General features: G+C 35.6%; 1 protein-coding gene across 1 annotated transcript; it reads left to right on the top strand.

Annotated features, from left to right (window-relative positions):
• Positions 1-445: 445 nt before the first annotated feature.
• LOC100590137 (alcohol dehydrogenase 1A) lies at positions 446-15,357 on the top strand. Its single transcript, XM_003257506.3, has 9 exons — positions 446-788; positions 4,026-4,127; positions 4,711-4,849; positions 6,873-6,960; positions 7,058-7,277; positions 9,107-9,367; positions 11,444-11,579; positions 12,160-12,298; positions 15,078-15,357. Exons 1-9 carry the CDS (start codon positions 771-773, stop codon positions 15,100-15,102), a joined length of 1,128 nt encoding a protein of 375 aa, XP_003257554.1. The 5' UTR covers positions 446-770; the 3' UTR covers positions 15,103-15,357.
• The last annotated feature ends 1,189 nt before the right edge of the window (positions 15,358-16,546 follow it).

Below are 16,546 nucleotides of genomic sequence, written 5' to 3'. Positions count from 1 at the left end.
AGAGCTAGTAAGGAATAGGGTCTGCCAGGTCCCAAAAGGCATGCTATCACCATTGCCCCATACTGCCTCTGGCACAGATAGAGGTAATGTCTTATTCATCACTGCCATCCACTGGACCTAGCTTAGTGCCTGACACACAGAGGGGCTCAGTCAATGCTGATTGGTTTGAGGTGGAGCAAAAATGCTTAGCAGAGTGAGCACCTTTGCTGTAATTGAGTATCTGATTCTCTATGAAGAGAAGGGGAGTCCTGAGTCAAACACATTCCTCTGGCTCCTGGTTCTCATCTTTATTTGCCCTGCTGCTTTGCTCCTCCTCCTTCCTAACTGCACCATTTGGATTCAGAGCTGGAGCTTAATGCAGACAAAGGGAAAACAGAACTTTGAATGACCACTGTGGTACTAAGAGACGAGAAACAAGAAAATTGACAGACGAGGAGGAGAAGTGACAAAGTGAGGAGAAGAGAAAGTGATTAAGCTTTATCACTTTAACTTAATATTTAACCTAATGAAAACAAAATCTTATCTGAAATTGGAAAAATCAATGTATTGATTGCTGGTTCATTGCCCTCTTCTTTATGATTTGACAGTCTGAGAACAATCTAATGGGTGTGGCTTAAAGACCTAGATCATGTGTGGAACTGGAATTGGGTGCTATTCCAGCAAAAAAATAAATAAATACCTGTGCAATACACCTGCTATATGCACTTGAGCAGGGAAGAAATCCACAAGGACTCACCTGTCTCCTGGTCTGCAGAGAAGACAGAATCAACATGAGCACAGAAGGAAAAGTAAGCAAAAAATATATTACTGTTGGTAATATATTCTCTTCAGTATAACAAAGAAAGTAATACAGTATTTGATGAACAATTTAAAATTCATATCTAAATTAGAAATGATACACTGAAATATGATATGCAATATATGCTACCATATGTAATGTATACTGAACTACAGTGGAAATAAGCTATTCTTAAATACCTTCAAAAAGAATTGTATAGAATCTGTATCTATTAAGTGTTTATTTCCTACATTAAAGACATTTGCAGTAAAGTGATAGTTTATTCCAAGCTAATCATGATTAATTTGTAAAGCCAAAGTTAGAAATGTCTTTCATCAAGAAGTTTTCTTTATATTAAGATACCATAATTTAAATGTATTATTATTTGTATTTATCTTTTTGTGAACACAAGAAAGTTAAGTCTGATGAAAGTTTTATGAGATGATTTGATTTAGAAGACTTTGAAATACCCTTTTAACCTTGACATAAAATACTTTACAAAATGCTCATTGGTCTCACAGCATTAGAATCATCAAGGTTAAGCAAGACAACATCAACATTGAAATTCTGATTTAAAAGGGTCTAGTAGGACACAATTCAGGCAATTTCCAGAGTAATCCTGTGGAACAGTATCTTCCCCATATAAAAGTCAATATGGCTTTACAGAAAATTAATAATACAATTTGAATCACTTATTAGCACTAGGAACACAGATATTTGGTTTTGCCTTCCATAAATCTCTTAATTGTTCAATGTGTTTATAGGTGCACAAAAATGCATGTGGTAATACAATATAATCAATTGATATTTTAATTGCCTAATTACAAGAATTTGTGCAACTATTTCAAGTCCTTTTTTGTGTTAGGAGTGTATTACACAGTAAAATATCTCACTATGATAACTCAATTTAAAGGCTCTCAGGCTTCTCTATACACTCTGTGACAAAACAGGTTCATATCAATAAGACTGGCTGGAAATCACGTGAGTGGCCCATTGTTACTGTTCTTATTCCACTTCACTTTACTTTCATTCATTACTGATTAATATGTACATTCCACATAGAAAACAATTAGCAAAAAAATTAAATTTACCAAACTCAACTTAAAAGAAATAATGAGTTCCTAGAGCAAAAGTATAAACCAATCATATTAATGAAAATAATAACTGATGAAAGAGACAATTATTCCTCCCTTCTTGGGCACAACATCAATAACTTAGCTTGTTGTCAGCATTTCATTTATGTTTATCCATCCTGCATTATATTTTCCTCAAATGCTAAATGGTGACAATACTAACATCTATTTCATAAAGTAGCTGTGTTGTGATAATTCAATAAATTAATACTATAAAGAACTTAAAATCATATTTGGTATCTAGAAATGTCAATAAATATTAGCCACTATTATTATTGTTGCTATTTAACTTTTTGCTAACTTTTTACTGCCACTGAGTAGTGAAAACATAAGGCTAGATTCATCTTTATTCTCTGGAAAGCCAGCTTTGAGACTTTAGAGAAATTAGTTAATCACTGAGTCAACGGATCCTCAATTATTTCATCTGTAAAATAAAGCCAATAATTCAATAGTACTGTCCTGGTAGCATCCCTACGAGATTTTAAAATAATGCATGTTGTTTATAGCAGCACAATTTGCAATTACAAAAATACAGAACCAACCTAAATGCCCATCAACAAACGAGTAGATAAAGAAAATATGGTGTATACCATGGAATACCACTCAGCCATTAAACAGAATAAAATAAAATAATGGCCTTTGCAGCAACTTGGATGGAGCTGGAGACCATTATTCTAAGTAATTCAGAAATGGAAAACTAAACATCATATGTTCTCATTTATAAGAGAGAGTTAAGCTATGAAGATGCAAAGGCATAAGAATGATATCATGAAATTTGGGAACTCGAGGGGGAAGGTTGAAAGGGGAGGTGAGGGATAAAAGACACATATTGGGTGCAATGTACACTGCTTGAGTGAAGGGTGCACCAAAATCTCAGAAATCACCACTAAAGAACTTACCCAGGTAACCAGAAAATACCTGCACCCCAAAAACTATTGAAATTAAAAACAAATTTTATAAATAAATATAATGCAAATAACTGACCGAGCACAGGCCACAATGTGCCTGTCACATCATAGGCACCTGATAATCAGGAGCTCCTACTATTAGTACTTTACTTCCAAGTATTCTGATATTTATTTTGGCATTGATCATGTTGAACATCCTGCAAAGTTGAATAATTTGACAAATAAATAATGACAATGAATTGTCAGAAGAATAAATTTCAATTGAATTTTTATCATAATTGCAATTTTGTTGATTCTCTCTGGGAAGAGTTCTGTGAATTGTACATGCTTAACCACAATGAAGACAGATATTACAGTTCACTGCCAAGCACTGGAAATTATGTGTTTATCTTTTATTTTTAAGGACATCTATGGATAAGATCTTCTAGCTAGAAATTCAAACACACAGTGTCTCTAATTTTGAAATATGTATGTGTAGGTCTGAATGTATACACACACACACACACACACACACACACACACACAACCAACTCTAACCTTTGTAATTTTGGGCTCAAATCAAAGCTGGAAGGAGTCTCTACACATAGATCAGATAACAGTACAGGCTCTCAAAGCTAAGTTGCAAACAAGTGTTGGAAAAAGTAACACATAGAAGTGGTGGAGAGAGAAAATTAAAAGAGGAGAATAGGAAAAAAGAGAGAGAAAGAGATGTCACCCCAGGCAGGAAGATAAATATATCCTTATAAAGTCAGATCCTTTTGGCCTAAGCAGAAAATTTGAGAAAGAAAGCAGTGTATTTTATGTGAACAGACACTGACTCTGTTAGCAAAATGAAGGTGACTTAGAATTTGATGTACCAGCCAATAATTGTGGGTGAAGAGACGTTTTCAGCACAGCATTAGGAAATGTCAAGATTAAACAACTTTGGAGAAAAACAACAACAACAACAACATAAGGATGGCTTTAATGAATATATTCCATTTTATCTCAGTGTGTTATTATAGTTAACTGTTTATTTTTCCTTATGTTATTCCTTTTTTAAAATATATTTTTTTCTCTTTATAAATCAGAGGTGATCATTTCTATAGAGCACTTGTTAGGTACCAAACATGGGACTAGATGTTGCATGTACAAAGATGAAATGACACAATATCTGACTGCAAGAGTGGGAAAACGCTGGTACCATCTCTCTGTTTGCTTTTCTAGGTAATCAAATGCAAAGCAGCTGTGCTATGGGAGTTAAAGAAACCCTTTTCCATTGAGGAGGTGGTGGTTGCCCCTCCTAAGGCCCATGAAGTTCGAATTAAGGTGAAATACATCTTTCCATTTGTATTTAAGTTTTAAAAACTCAGAAAAGTTAAAAAACAGAAACAACCAAAAATCCCGAGTCATTTTTATATGATCATCCAGAAAATAGAATATACTTGTTGTCAAAGAAAAGTATAAATTTTTAAATTTTAAAAAAGTGCATACAGTGTAATTCCAGTAAAATACAAAAGAATTTATGTGTTTGTACAGAAAAAAAAATTTCAAAGGGATATATATCAAGACTTCAAAATCAATTAGCATTATATATTTTTATGTATTAATTTGCAATTTCTACTTCTATTTTTTAAAAGCATGCATTCTTGTATATTATTTAAGACTTAACCTATTTCAGGATCAGTTACTTCACAGATTATTCTAAATTATTTACTTCAAGAATGGAAGGTAGAGGAGGGTTTCAGCTTGGTTAACCTTGAGGATAAACTGAATCTTTCATATTTGGGATAGTAGGGATTATTAGCAAAGCCCTCGAAAACATTTTGGAAGCCCAATTTCAGGAAACTGGGATTTTTAAATTCACCTGAGACTCATAATCTTTTCTAAACATCTTCTCTTCACTCTGTAGATGGTGGCTGTAGGAATCTGTGGCACAGATGACCACGTGGTTAATGGTACCATGGTGACCCCACTTCCTGTGATTTTAGGCCATGAGGCAGCCGGCATCGTGGAGAGTGTTGGAGAAGGGGTGACTACAGTCAAACCAGGTACAGGATTCACACTCAGGGAACATGCTGGTTCACCATCCTAAGATTTCCCAGCCTGGATGAGGAAACAGAGGCAATGAGGGACGAAAGGGCTTGAACAAGATCACCGCACAGCCAGGACTTCAGGGGTTTCCTCTTTCCCTCTCTTCCTGCCTGACTCAAGCATGTATGTCTTTAGGCACACATGTATTCTACCCTTCAACAATCATGTACTGAACATCTGCTAGATGCCAGGCACCAGGTTGGAGCCTGGAGATATGTGAGGATCACAAGGGACACAGTGCCTACCAGTGTGGCATTCATAATCTAGTAACTTCCGTGTTAGTGTTGGTGAACACGGTCTTCTGTCAGGGCCCAGACAACTAGAAATGGGAGGAGGGAAAAAAAGTAAGTATGGAAACTGTTCTGTGCTGAGTTCACAAAATGGAGGCTACATGACAACGACTGAATAAACATGACCTTTTCTTAGGTGACCTATGCAGCCCCTTCACCAATTTCCTCTTCCAACATGGTCTCTCTTCCTGAACATGGAATCAATGAAACAGACTAGGTAAAAGGAAATGAAAGAAGCACAGAAGGAGCCATCCACCATCAACAATGTTTCCCTTATTACCTTCAGCCATGCTTAGATGTGACTGGTTAGGGATTACTAATTATAAAGGGAGAAAAACTGGAACACTTCCATACCATCATTTTCACATAAATTTTACCTATAAAATGTTATGGGCCAACCATTTTTCTTGGTCTTGTGGAATAGACAGCATAGGTAATTAAAAATAAAAATTATGTTTAATTCTAAAAAATCACTTTTTTTTTTTTTTTTGAGACGGAGTCTCGCTCTGTCGCCCAGGCTGGAGTGCAGTGGCGCAATCTCAGCTCACTGCAATCTCCACCTCCCGGGTTCATGCCATTCTCCTGCCTCAGCCTCCCGAGTATCTGGGACCACAGGTGCCCACCACCACACCCAGCTAATTTTTTCTATTTTTAGTAGAGACGGGGTTTCACCATATTAGCCAGGGTGGTCTCAATCTCCTGACCTCGTGATCCGCCTGCCTCGGCCTCCCAAAGTGCTGCAATTACAGTCTAAAAAAATCACTTTAGGCACTAGGTTGGACCTGCCACTTTACCAAATACTTATTTGAACTGTGAACAGAAAAATAAAATGAACTGTCCAATTTGGGTTTCAGCTCCTACTAATTTATTTAGTAGTAATAAATTAATAACTACTAAATAATAACTAATAACTACTAAACTACTAATACTAATAATAACTAATTAGTTAGTAATAAGTTAATAACAAAATGACACCCTTACTTTTTACCCACGCTCCCTCCACTACAACAGGAAAAGTAGATAATTCACAAATTATCAGCTAAAAACATTTCAAAGTCAGTTCTTATTCTAAAAGTGCCTAACTTATTGTGGAGGGTTGAAATTTCCAGAGGAATTTCTGGAATTGTTCTTTGTCCCATTTTTGACAGTTTTCCTCAAAAAAAGAACTAAGATCATTTTAAAAGCATTCATTTCTTAATAAAGTTAAACCTAGTCACTTTGAAAAGAATTAGTTCAAAATCCTCATTTTTATTGTATATCAAACTATAACAAAAAACAGGTCTTACCAACATCTAGTGGGACTATTATACCCTACTTTCAACTAAAATTTATATTTATACTTACAGTAAGGTTTAAATAGTTAAGGATTAAATTAAATGTTTGTAAAGCCTCCAGGAGAAATTGGTACACTACATAAAAGTAACTATTAATACAGTGGAAGCAATTTTTCTAATCCATGTTGTTTCCCATGTTTGCATTTCCCCTTTAGGAATCTTCAGGCACTTATAAGCCCAAACTGGAAACAAGGCTGTGGCAGGCAATGACAAATGACAGTTGTGATTGGACTGTATTTCTTGGAGACTTTTAAAGACACATGTTTCTAATGTTTTAAAGACATGTGAGCTTTATGTTTTTGCTCTATTAATACCTGGATAGAAATTGTAAAAGAATTTGTTTTATCCCTCTCCAGGTGATAAAGTCATCCCACTCGCTATTCCTCAGTGTGGAAAATGCAGAATTTGTAAAAACCCGGAAAGCAACTACTGCTTGAAAAATGAGTAGGTTTCTGATGCTCTCCCTGCGCAGACATTGAGTTTGCACATTAGTTATGCTCCTGTCTCATGCCTTTGTGTGTCTTTGTATTACACTGCCCAGTGTGAGCAATCCTCAGGGGACCCTGCAGGATGGCACCAGCAGGTTCACCTGCAAGGGGAAGCCCATCCACCACTTCCTCGGCATCAGCACCTTCTCACAGTACACAGTGGTGGATGAAAATGCAGTAGCCAAAATTGATGCAGCCTCACCCATGGAGAAAGTCTGCCTTATTGGCTGTGGATTTTCAACTGGTTATGGGGCTGCAGTCAATGTTGCCAAGGTAAGAATGACAATGTGTGATAAGAACAGTTACACGCAGACTGTCAGGAACCCAAAGGGAAGCAATTTCTCACAAGAATCGAAGATTATTTTTGTAGATTTTGAATGTCGACTAAGAATAGAAACACAGTCCAGAAAGAATTGAGAGCACATGCTAGAAATTTCACGTGTTTATCAGATTAAAAAGTTGTTGAGGGTTTAGAAAATGTAAAGATGCCATTTTCAATAATTGCTCTTCTGTATTTGCTCTTTATGAGATCATGAAATATTAGACCTGAGAACTCATTTAGTAATTCATTCCACAATTAGAGAGCACCAACACATGCCTCAGGCACCACAGGTTCTGCTATGTTCTGAGAGAGCAAAAGTAAATGAAATGAAGCGTTTGCCCTTGAGGAGCAGCTAGTCTGTGGATCCTCTACTCCCAGAATTAGGATCAACAGTAGAGTCCAAAACCTTACCTGATGCACTTCCAAACCAAGGCTCACCCACTCTGTGGATTCTTAGACGGAAAGTAATGACGCTTCAGTGATGCGTAATTCACTCATTATGACATTTCACTGCTAAAACTAACTCCCCTGGCATGAACACACACATATATTCAGAAGTGGTAAATTTTAAGCAGAAATTCTTTAAAGACTCCTCATCTGAGTGGCTGAAAATCTAGTAGTATTCTTTATTTTATGAAACTGAGGTCCAGAGATATAAAGATATTTGCCCAAAGTCTCACTGCTGGTTAATATGAGAGCTGAGACTAAAATATCTTTTACAAATCTCCTGCTGAATCTTAGATCACGATAGATAATTATTAGCAGTTTTAAATAACAGTCACAAGCCTTGTATTTTTCTAAGTAAGTTAGAAAATGGTGTTGCCCCCCATAGTATTGCATACCACTTTGTGAATGAATGAATGAATGAATAGACACCCTTAAGGGAATATAAGAATGAGATTATTTGGAACAGGAAGAGCATGTTACCCCAAATGAAGGTGGACTATGGAAGACTAGGTTTAATAAATATCCCCTGGCCAACTAAAAAAATTTAGATGGCATCTTTTCCAAATTTCTGTGACTTTAGCTCTTTGTCCCTTGTTCAATTGCCTCATCTATTTTAACAGGTGATCTAAGTGAGCCTACCCAAGAACAGAAGACGAGGATACTTATAACAATAGATTTTATTATTAAAATATTATTAAAATATAAAATATAATGAAATTAATATTTCATTACTGTATTATTCACTAGTGTATTTTTTAAAGCAGGGATATACTGGTCACGACTACTGAACATAAATGAACCAAGGAGTTCATTACTGAGAGTTTAAGTGGAATATTTTTCAGTCTCCTGGAGTAGCCTTTTCCTCTTATTTTGTTTTCCAAATATTACCTTTGTGTATGTATGAGATACTGAAGCTGGCTATCAAGGGATTTCAGCAATCGAGAGTCCCTTCAAGATTGTAATCACTGCCATCTGGATCTCAGAGATCATCCAGTCCCCTGGTTCCCAGCCTGACCTTCCCATTGGAGTCACCTGGGGACTGAGTTCCACCTGCAGAGCTTCTTATTTAATTGGCATGGGCTGTGACCTGGACTTTGGGATATTTTTAAACCTGCCCAGATGAATCCAATATGCAGCAGTCTGAGAACCACTCAACTAGTTCAACTCCCTGAATTTAAAAATAAAGCAACTGAAGCCAAAAGAGGTTTTGATAACAGATTGAACAGAAGAGTTTGAGCAGCTCTTGATAAACACTAGGTATGGCACTTTATAAAGCTTAGGCACTTTCAAAAAACCATTGCTTAATCCATTTTTGCATTTTCTGAAAACACAGGTCACCCCAGACTCTACCTGTGCTGTGTTTGGCCTGGGAGGGGTCGGCCTATCTGTTGTTATGGGCTGTAAAGCAGCTGGAGCGGCCAGGATCATTGCGGTGGACATCAACAAGGACAAATTTGCAAAGGCCAAAGAGTTGGGTGCTACTGAATGCATCAACCCTCAAGACTACAAGAAACCCATCCAGGAGGTGCTAAAGGAAATGACTGATGGAGGTGTGGATTTTTCGTTTGAAGTCATCGGTCAGCTTGACACCATGGTATGTTCCATGACATGCCCTGAGATTTCTGCCTCTGCAACTTGGAGGATGCACTTAGGCTGCAGAATATATGTTTTCTGTATAAAGGATATTTTTAATGATGAATGGAAATTTCCCATCATCTGTTTGTTACCTGGCTTGTTTAATTTATTGTTATGAGAAATCTTTTATTCTATCAACTATGTAAACGTGTCTCAAGTCATATTTCCTCTAGAGGAAAAGCAAAGGGCTTGTTTTTCTTAACTGAGCGATTATAGATTACTTTGTTAATTTTTAGTTAAAAACTATAAGTTCAAGTACACATAAATAATACAAATTCTGTTCCCAAATTGTAATGTTTTATTTTTCTCCCACATTCTTAACAAAAATGATTTAATAATTTTGCATATGTTCTTAATAAATTCCAATTTTTTTAACATATTAGTATTTGGCCAAAAGAAATGAGCAATTTTAGGCCAACTATTGTTTTATTAACAAAAATATGCCCTAAGGAAAGTGAAGCTCAAATGCATCACTATGTTTTATCACAGAAACTGGACAGTACCTGGCACAAAACTAGAGCCCAATACTAGTAGGACTGAATACTTTGAAAAGTCAACAGATTTTTATCATCCCCCAAATTTCAAAGCTACATACTCATGGCATTGTTTATAGATTACATGAGACAATGCATGTAATATACTTAGCACAGTGCAGCCTGTCATATGGTAAGCTCCCAATAAATGTCAGCTGTCTTTTTTTCTTTTTATTTGAGACAGGGTCTCACTCTGTCACTTAGGCTGAAGTGCAGTGGCATAATTATAACTCACTACAGCCTCAACCTCCTGGGCTCAAGCAATTCTCCTACCTCTCGCTCCAAAAATGCTGAGAATATAGGAATGAGCCACTATGCCCAGCCTCAGTTGGCATTATTGATATGAAATACTATTTCCAATCTTGCAGTACTTACATCATCTTTGGCTTATTAAGTGGTATTGCTTTCGAACAGTTACAAATATCAAAGGCAATGGGAAACATATCTCTAGCTATATTTCACCTACCCAGAATTCTCTAGAATCCTACTGAAAAAGTCTCCAGAGACCAACATGTTTCCATTGCCGAGATTTTCTAGAAGGTCCAGCAGTGTGGGTAATGGGGAGCAGCACCCTGAGATCAATGCTCTCAGCAGCCTTGACCTGGGACAAATGCCACAGATGAATGAAGTGTCAAGAGATTCCAACTTTTTCCAGGGCTATAGCTTTTCTCCTAATGTTCTTTTTCTATATCTTCCTCCATTTTCTCATGTGGAACTGGAGTGTACCTTATCTCAAGATACCAAATATCTGACAGCCACATGTTCTGAGGATGTCTGGTCTCCCAAAGGTCAGAATCCAAAATCAACGAACTAATCATTACATATCTTGGGGCAATCCTAAACCATTTTCTAACTACAAAACATGTTCAGAAAGCTGACTGGAAAAGACTTTCTGAACTGTCTTTTGAGGTTCCCTAATAATCAGTGTATTTTAATGTAAAACTTATATATATTTGGGGAGATAAAAATAATATTTAAAACATGTCCATTTGAGAAATGGACAGTAGAATAGGCATCTGTTAAAAAAGGAGACCATCAAGTGGACAAGAGACTAATTTTGGTGATATAATCATTTAACATGTTACCCATTAAAGTATATGGTTGAAAGTAATGGGTTCAAAATACCTATGTAATAAATCAATGAAAAATGAATTAACCAACTCACAGATTACCTAAGAATTATGTGATGAAATTGTATACTTATATAAGGAACTGGACTTAATATATATTTGTGATGATGTCTACCACTTTATTCCTTTATTAGGAAGAATTAAGTACACTCCAATTTATTCATCTATTCTTTCATTAAAAAACCATTTTCTGGGCATTTCCTAAATCCACAGCACTATCCTATGCAAAAAAGGGGACTGAAGGAGCAAAAGACATAAGCTCTTCCCTCTACACACTCACAATCCAGTTAAGCCTATTACATGATATTGTGCATTATGAATAGGAACTATGCGACTCCACGTTAAGGATGCTAAGTGTTCACTTTATTCCAGATGGCTTCCCTGTTATGTTGTCATGAGGCATGTGGCACAAGTGTCATCGTAGGGGTACCTCCTGATTCCCAAAACCTCTCAATGAACCCTATGCTGCTACTGACTGGACGTACCTGGAAGGGAGCTATTCTTGGTGGTATGTAGTTAGGCTTCAGAGCCAAATTCTCATTAACCTTAGCATATCTCCCCGTTTACAAGTGATAAGGCAAGGTTTTGAAAAGCAGATCAAAAATAAATTAAAATTCTTTTTCTATCTACAGTCTCCAAATCAACTAGATATGGAACTAATGCAGGCAGAAGGTCCCAAAATAGACATTTCTGATGTCACCATTAACAAAGACCATTCATCTCCATCTGTTTTCGTACTTGTAACTGTGTAAGGCATGGGAATTTCTAGTAAGACACAGAAATCTACAATGATATTTCATATCTACACCCAAATTTAGAAAACTGTTAAATTTGTTCCTTTGGGCATAATATCTGTACTATGATTTCTCTGTGAGAGAGAGAATAACCAGGGACCCTTGTTTATCTGTGATTTTTTTTTTAGTCTGAGCTCTGTAAAAGCTTATTGAAGTACTCTGTCTCTCATTAACCTCAGTCGTTGCAGTCTGGAAGCAGCACCTTTTCTAAACTTTCATTTATTTGGAAAATCTTCTCTTCAATTATCCTACTTACCCTGGTTGAATCTAACAATGATACCGTCTTCTTTTCAGGCTTTAAGAGTAAGGAATGTTTCCCAAAACTTGTGGCTGATTTTATGGCTAAGAAGTTTTCATTGGATGCATTAATAACCCATGTTTTACCTTTTGAAAAAATAAATGAAGGATTTGACCTGCTTCACTCTGGGAAAAGGTAGATTTTTAGTTAGTTTTCTGTTTTGCTTTTTTTTTCTACCATAGGGGATTGTCTAGCAGAAAATGAAAAGGTGGAAGGATGAGAAAAATTAAGAGTGCCTTGGTTTTTCCATTACCAGTTCAGTCTTTACATGGAGAGCTTGTAAGAGAAGTTTAAAACTTCTGTGAGATGCTAAAAACAGTTGCTTTGCATTTCCTATTCTGCTGAAGCCAAATTATGTTGATTACAGCAAATCTGAATGATCAGAGCCACTCAGCCTTTTTTAAAAGAGAACAATCACCTTTGCCAAAAAAAAAAAAAAGTCTTTTTAAACAACCATAATTATAACATGGTGTCATTGAAGCCTCTGCCTACCACCTATATAAAGCTGACATTAGGTGGCTGTATATTTAAATAATTTTCAGGACATCCTCAACATTTTCATTATTGGAGTATGTGAAACTATATTTAGTTTGTTTTCTAAGTAGATATTACTAGTTTTTTTCTTTTTCCTTTTTTTCTTTTGCAGTTTACAAAAATTTTTTTATCAATAAAAGTTATTATAAAAGAGAAGTATACAAAAACACTATTGTGAATGTTTGGCTTACTTTTTGTCTGAAGCTTAGAAAACTCAGCCAATTCTATTTCCTGTCTCTAACACTTAACTCTCACAACCAGCTAATAAAATGAATTTTGTCACCTGCATTTACGTGAGGCACAACTGGAAACAGGCAGTTATATCTAACCTCTTGCTTTCTAGCTCCAGAGTCTGAGATTTTTCTGCTATCCCATTGTTATTTTCATGAGATTTTCAACTTTTAATAGTGTTTCTTTGGCACTCACAAAATTATTATAGTAGATACTTTAACCAACAACATTCTTGAGGAGGGAAAGAAACTAGCACCCAAAGAGCACCAGCTGTTCTACTAAGTGTCTTACCTGCATTATCTTATGTGATTCCCAGGCAATGCTCAGTGTCAGTCTCAATCTCACTATCTTAGAGAAGAGAAAACTGAGACTCAGAGAAGACATGTCTTGGTCAAAATCATCAGATGGTAGGAAGGAGAGCCAGAATTCAAAGGTAGATCTTGTTGTTAGCAAATATCTCACTTCTATTAAACCACACTGCCCCTCAAGAGTGCATGGATATATGGAACACAGTAGCCATCAAAGGTTAGTTATCATTGTCATCATTACTAGCATTGACATCATCATCGTGATCATCATTATCATCATAGGATTGAAAAGATGATGGCAAATATAGAGATGAACAAAACCAGAAGACAGTGTTGAGCAACATAAGAAGTCATTAGGCATGCCTAAATTCACTTTATGAGAATGTCATACAGTAATATGCATATGTAAATATAATTAATCCTATCAATAAGATAAGATTAAAAATTGTAACACTCAATATTGGTAAGACTAAGGTGACTAGGCAATTTCATGTACTTTCAGTAGTAATTGATACATCCTTTTGGGAAAGCAATTTGGTAATATGTATCAGAAACCCTTAAAAAATAACTGGATCTTTTGTTCCAGCAATTCCATTTCTAGAAATCTATTCTACAGAAATAATCAACTATTCAAACATATATATGTGTTTCAGCATGTTTACTTGTTTCTGTAATATCAAACATTAGAAACATTCTAAATTTCAACATGAGGAAAATGATTTATTAAATTCCAATCATCTATTAGAAATGAATGAAGCCATCAAAAAGAAATGACATCATTGGGAAATTCTCATGATATAATTTAGGCTCATATAATAAAGAATATAAATTTTATATACAATATCTCAAATTTTCAACAAAAGCAGTAAAACTTGTACATATGCCTAGTAAAAAGTTGATAGAAATTCAAGAAAACATTGAGAATGATTATTTCTAGGTTGGGAGATTATGGATTACCTTTACTTTCTTCTTTCTGCTGTCTTGTATTCTCTGAATTATGTGCATATATTTTTCTTATATATGCATATGCATATACACATATATTTTAAAAATTATTAAAGAGTCACAAAGACCATCATTTTCTAAAAATATTTATTCATGAGAAGTTGGTTTATAGAAAGGGCATTAGTTCTAGTGTAAATGTTCCATTTGTAATCTTCACAAGAATGAAGTATCTTAGAATTAATACAAATCGACTTTATTCTCTACTTCTAAGAATCCTTAAACATATCTGTATCAAAGGTCTTAACTTTGTTAAATTATCAGTTCTTTCGGGCAAGTTATTTATCATCTTATAATTTGTGCAAATTTGTATTTGAGTTTTAATCCCAAAACTCTATACTAGATGTGCGACCAGACCAAGTTACAAATCTTTCTAAGTCTCAGTGTTTATAATCTCTAAAATCAAAATAATATGAAAATCTACCTCCTAGTGTTGATGTTGAGGTTGAAGTTTAAGTGAGAAAATGCATGAAGAATGTGACAAATAGCAAAAACTTATCACAAGTTATTATCCATTGTTGTTTTATATTCCTTATTATACCAGGAACGTGGGCACACGAGAATGATTTTTTGAAGATGCTAACGTAGTATTGAAGTCTAAACGACAGGCATACTCAGAATGTTGTTGAAGTGAGGTTAAAGTTGAAGAAAACACAAGAGAAAACCAAAAAACATGAACTTTCCTTTGACTTCACTTGACCCAAATGCATGGGGGTGGGATTAGAGTGGCTGAGAACAGACAGATTTCCACTAAGTCATTTCAAATGCTCCTTGGACTCTCACATGGAAGCATGTGGGTTGTCTAAATTTAATACAATGTCTCTTCTTTCCTATTGCAGTATCCGTACCATTCTGATGTTTTGAGGCAATACAGATATTTTCCCCTGTGGCAGTCTTCAGCCTCCTCTACCCTACATGATCTGGAGCAACAGCTGGGAAATATCATTAATTCCGCTCGTCAGAGATTTTATCAGTAAATTACATGTGGGGGCTTTCCAAAGAAATGGAAATTGATGTAAAATTATTTTTCAAGCAAATGTTTAAAATCCAAATGAGAACTAAATAAAGTGTTGAACATCAGCTGGGGAATTGAAGCCAATAAACCTTCCTTCTTAACCATTCTACTTGTGTCATCTTTGCCATTGAGAAAAGCTATTTCCTATGACTTCTTGCATTTTTGGTATCTTCATAATCTTTAGTCATGGAATCCCAGTGGAGGGGACCCTTCACTTGCCCTGAATAAACACATGCTGGGCTATTGTGCTTGTAGTCTCCTGCCTCTATCTCAATTTTCACTGTCGGCATTTTCCCTTTTTTTTTTTTTAATAAAATGTACCAAATCCCTAGGGTAAAAGCTATAGTAGGGTAAACGATATACTCATATTTACAAGTGGTGAAGGTCCAAGAGTTGTAAATCCAGGAAATTTCTTAGGAACTCAAATAAAATGTCGCATGTTTTCTTACAGTGAAGGGGAGTGTTTTTCTGACTTTTATACTATTTCTTTATGGTCAATATACAATTGATGTTTTAAAATAATAGCTGGTTTCATGCTTCATATGACTAAGGTACAATTACTAATTGCAAAAACTGAACTATTCCTGGAATTATGTTCAAAAAATCTGTAATTTTTGCTCATGAAAGTGCTTCATTGGCTAAACAGTATTAGTTTATGGCTATAAATGATTATTTAGATGATAACTGAAAATGAGTATAAAGTGATTTAAAGTAATATGGTGGCTTTAAGTGTAGAGATGGGGTGGCAAAAGCTGTGAACACAGAACGTAAAATTGGTAACTAAGAAATGGCACAAACACCTTAAGCAATATATTTTCCTAGTAGATATAGATATAGACATATATACATACACATATAGAAATGTATATTTTGCAAAATTGTTTTCAATCTAGAACTTTCGTATTAACTACCATGTCTTAAATCAAGTATACAATCCTAGAATTAGTTTAATATTTTGAATATGTAAAGACCTGTGGTGCCTATTTGTTAATGCTTTCCCACTCTCAGGGAAAAGATTTGCATTTTGAGCTTTATCTCTAAATGTGACATGCAAAGGTTATTCCTGGTAAAGGAGTTACAGCTGTCTCCAAAAAGGCTGCTTGTTGCAATATCTACATTCTGTTTCATATTATGAAAAACCTTAGACATGAAGTAAAATAGCCAAGATCGCGCCACCACACTCCAGCCTGGGCAACAGAACGAAGCTCCGTCTCAGAAAGAGAGAGAGAGAGAGACAAGGGATAGGGAGGAGGCTAATTCCAAAATGTTGGCCTGACCACTTGGTGTGGATGG

The sequence above is a fragment of the Nomascus leucogenys genome, chromosome 9 (genome assembly GCF_006542625.1).
Source record: "Nomascus leucogenys isolate Asia chromosome 9, Asia_NLE_v1, whole genome shotgun sequence".
NCBI classification, from domain to species: Eukaryota; Metazoa; Chordata; class Mammalia; order Primates; family Hylobatidae; genus Nomascus; species Nomascus leucogenys.
The sequence above is the reverse complement of the archived record's forward strand: the minus strand, read 5'-3'. Positions and strand labels throughout refer to the sequence as shown.

Excerpts from the sequence above, each read along its gene's own strand:
- LOC100590137 (XM_003257506.3), top strand. Across the intron at positions 4,128-4,710 it reads CCCATGAAGTTCGAATTAAG|ATGGTGGCTGTAGGAATCTG; the intron begins GTGAAATACATC and ends TTCACTCTGTAG. Across the intron at positions 6,961-7,057 it reads AACTACTGCTTGAAAAATGA|TGTGAGCAATCCTCAGGGGA; the intron begins GTAGGTTTCTGA and ends TACACTGCCCAG.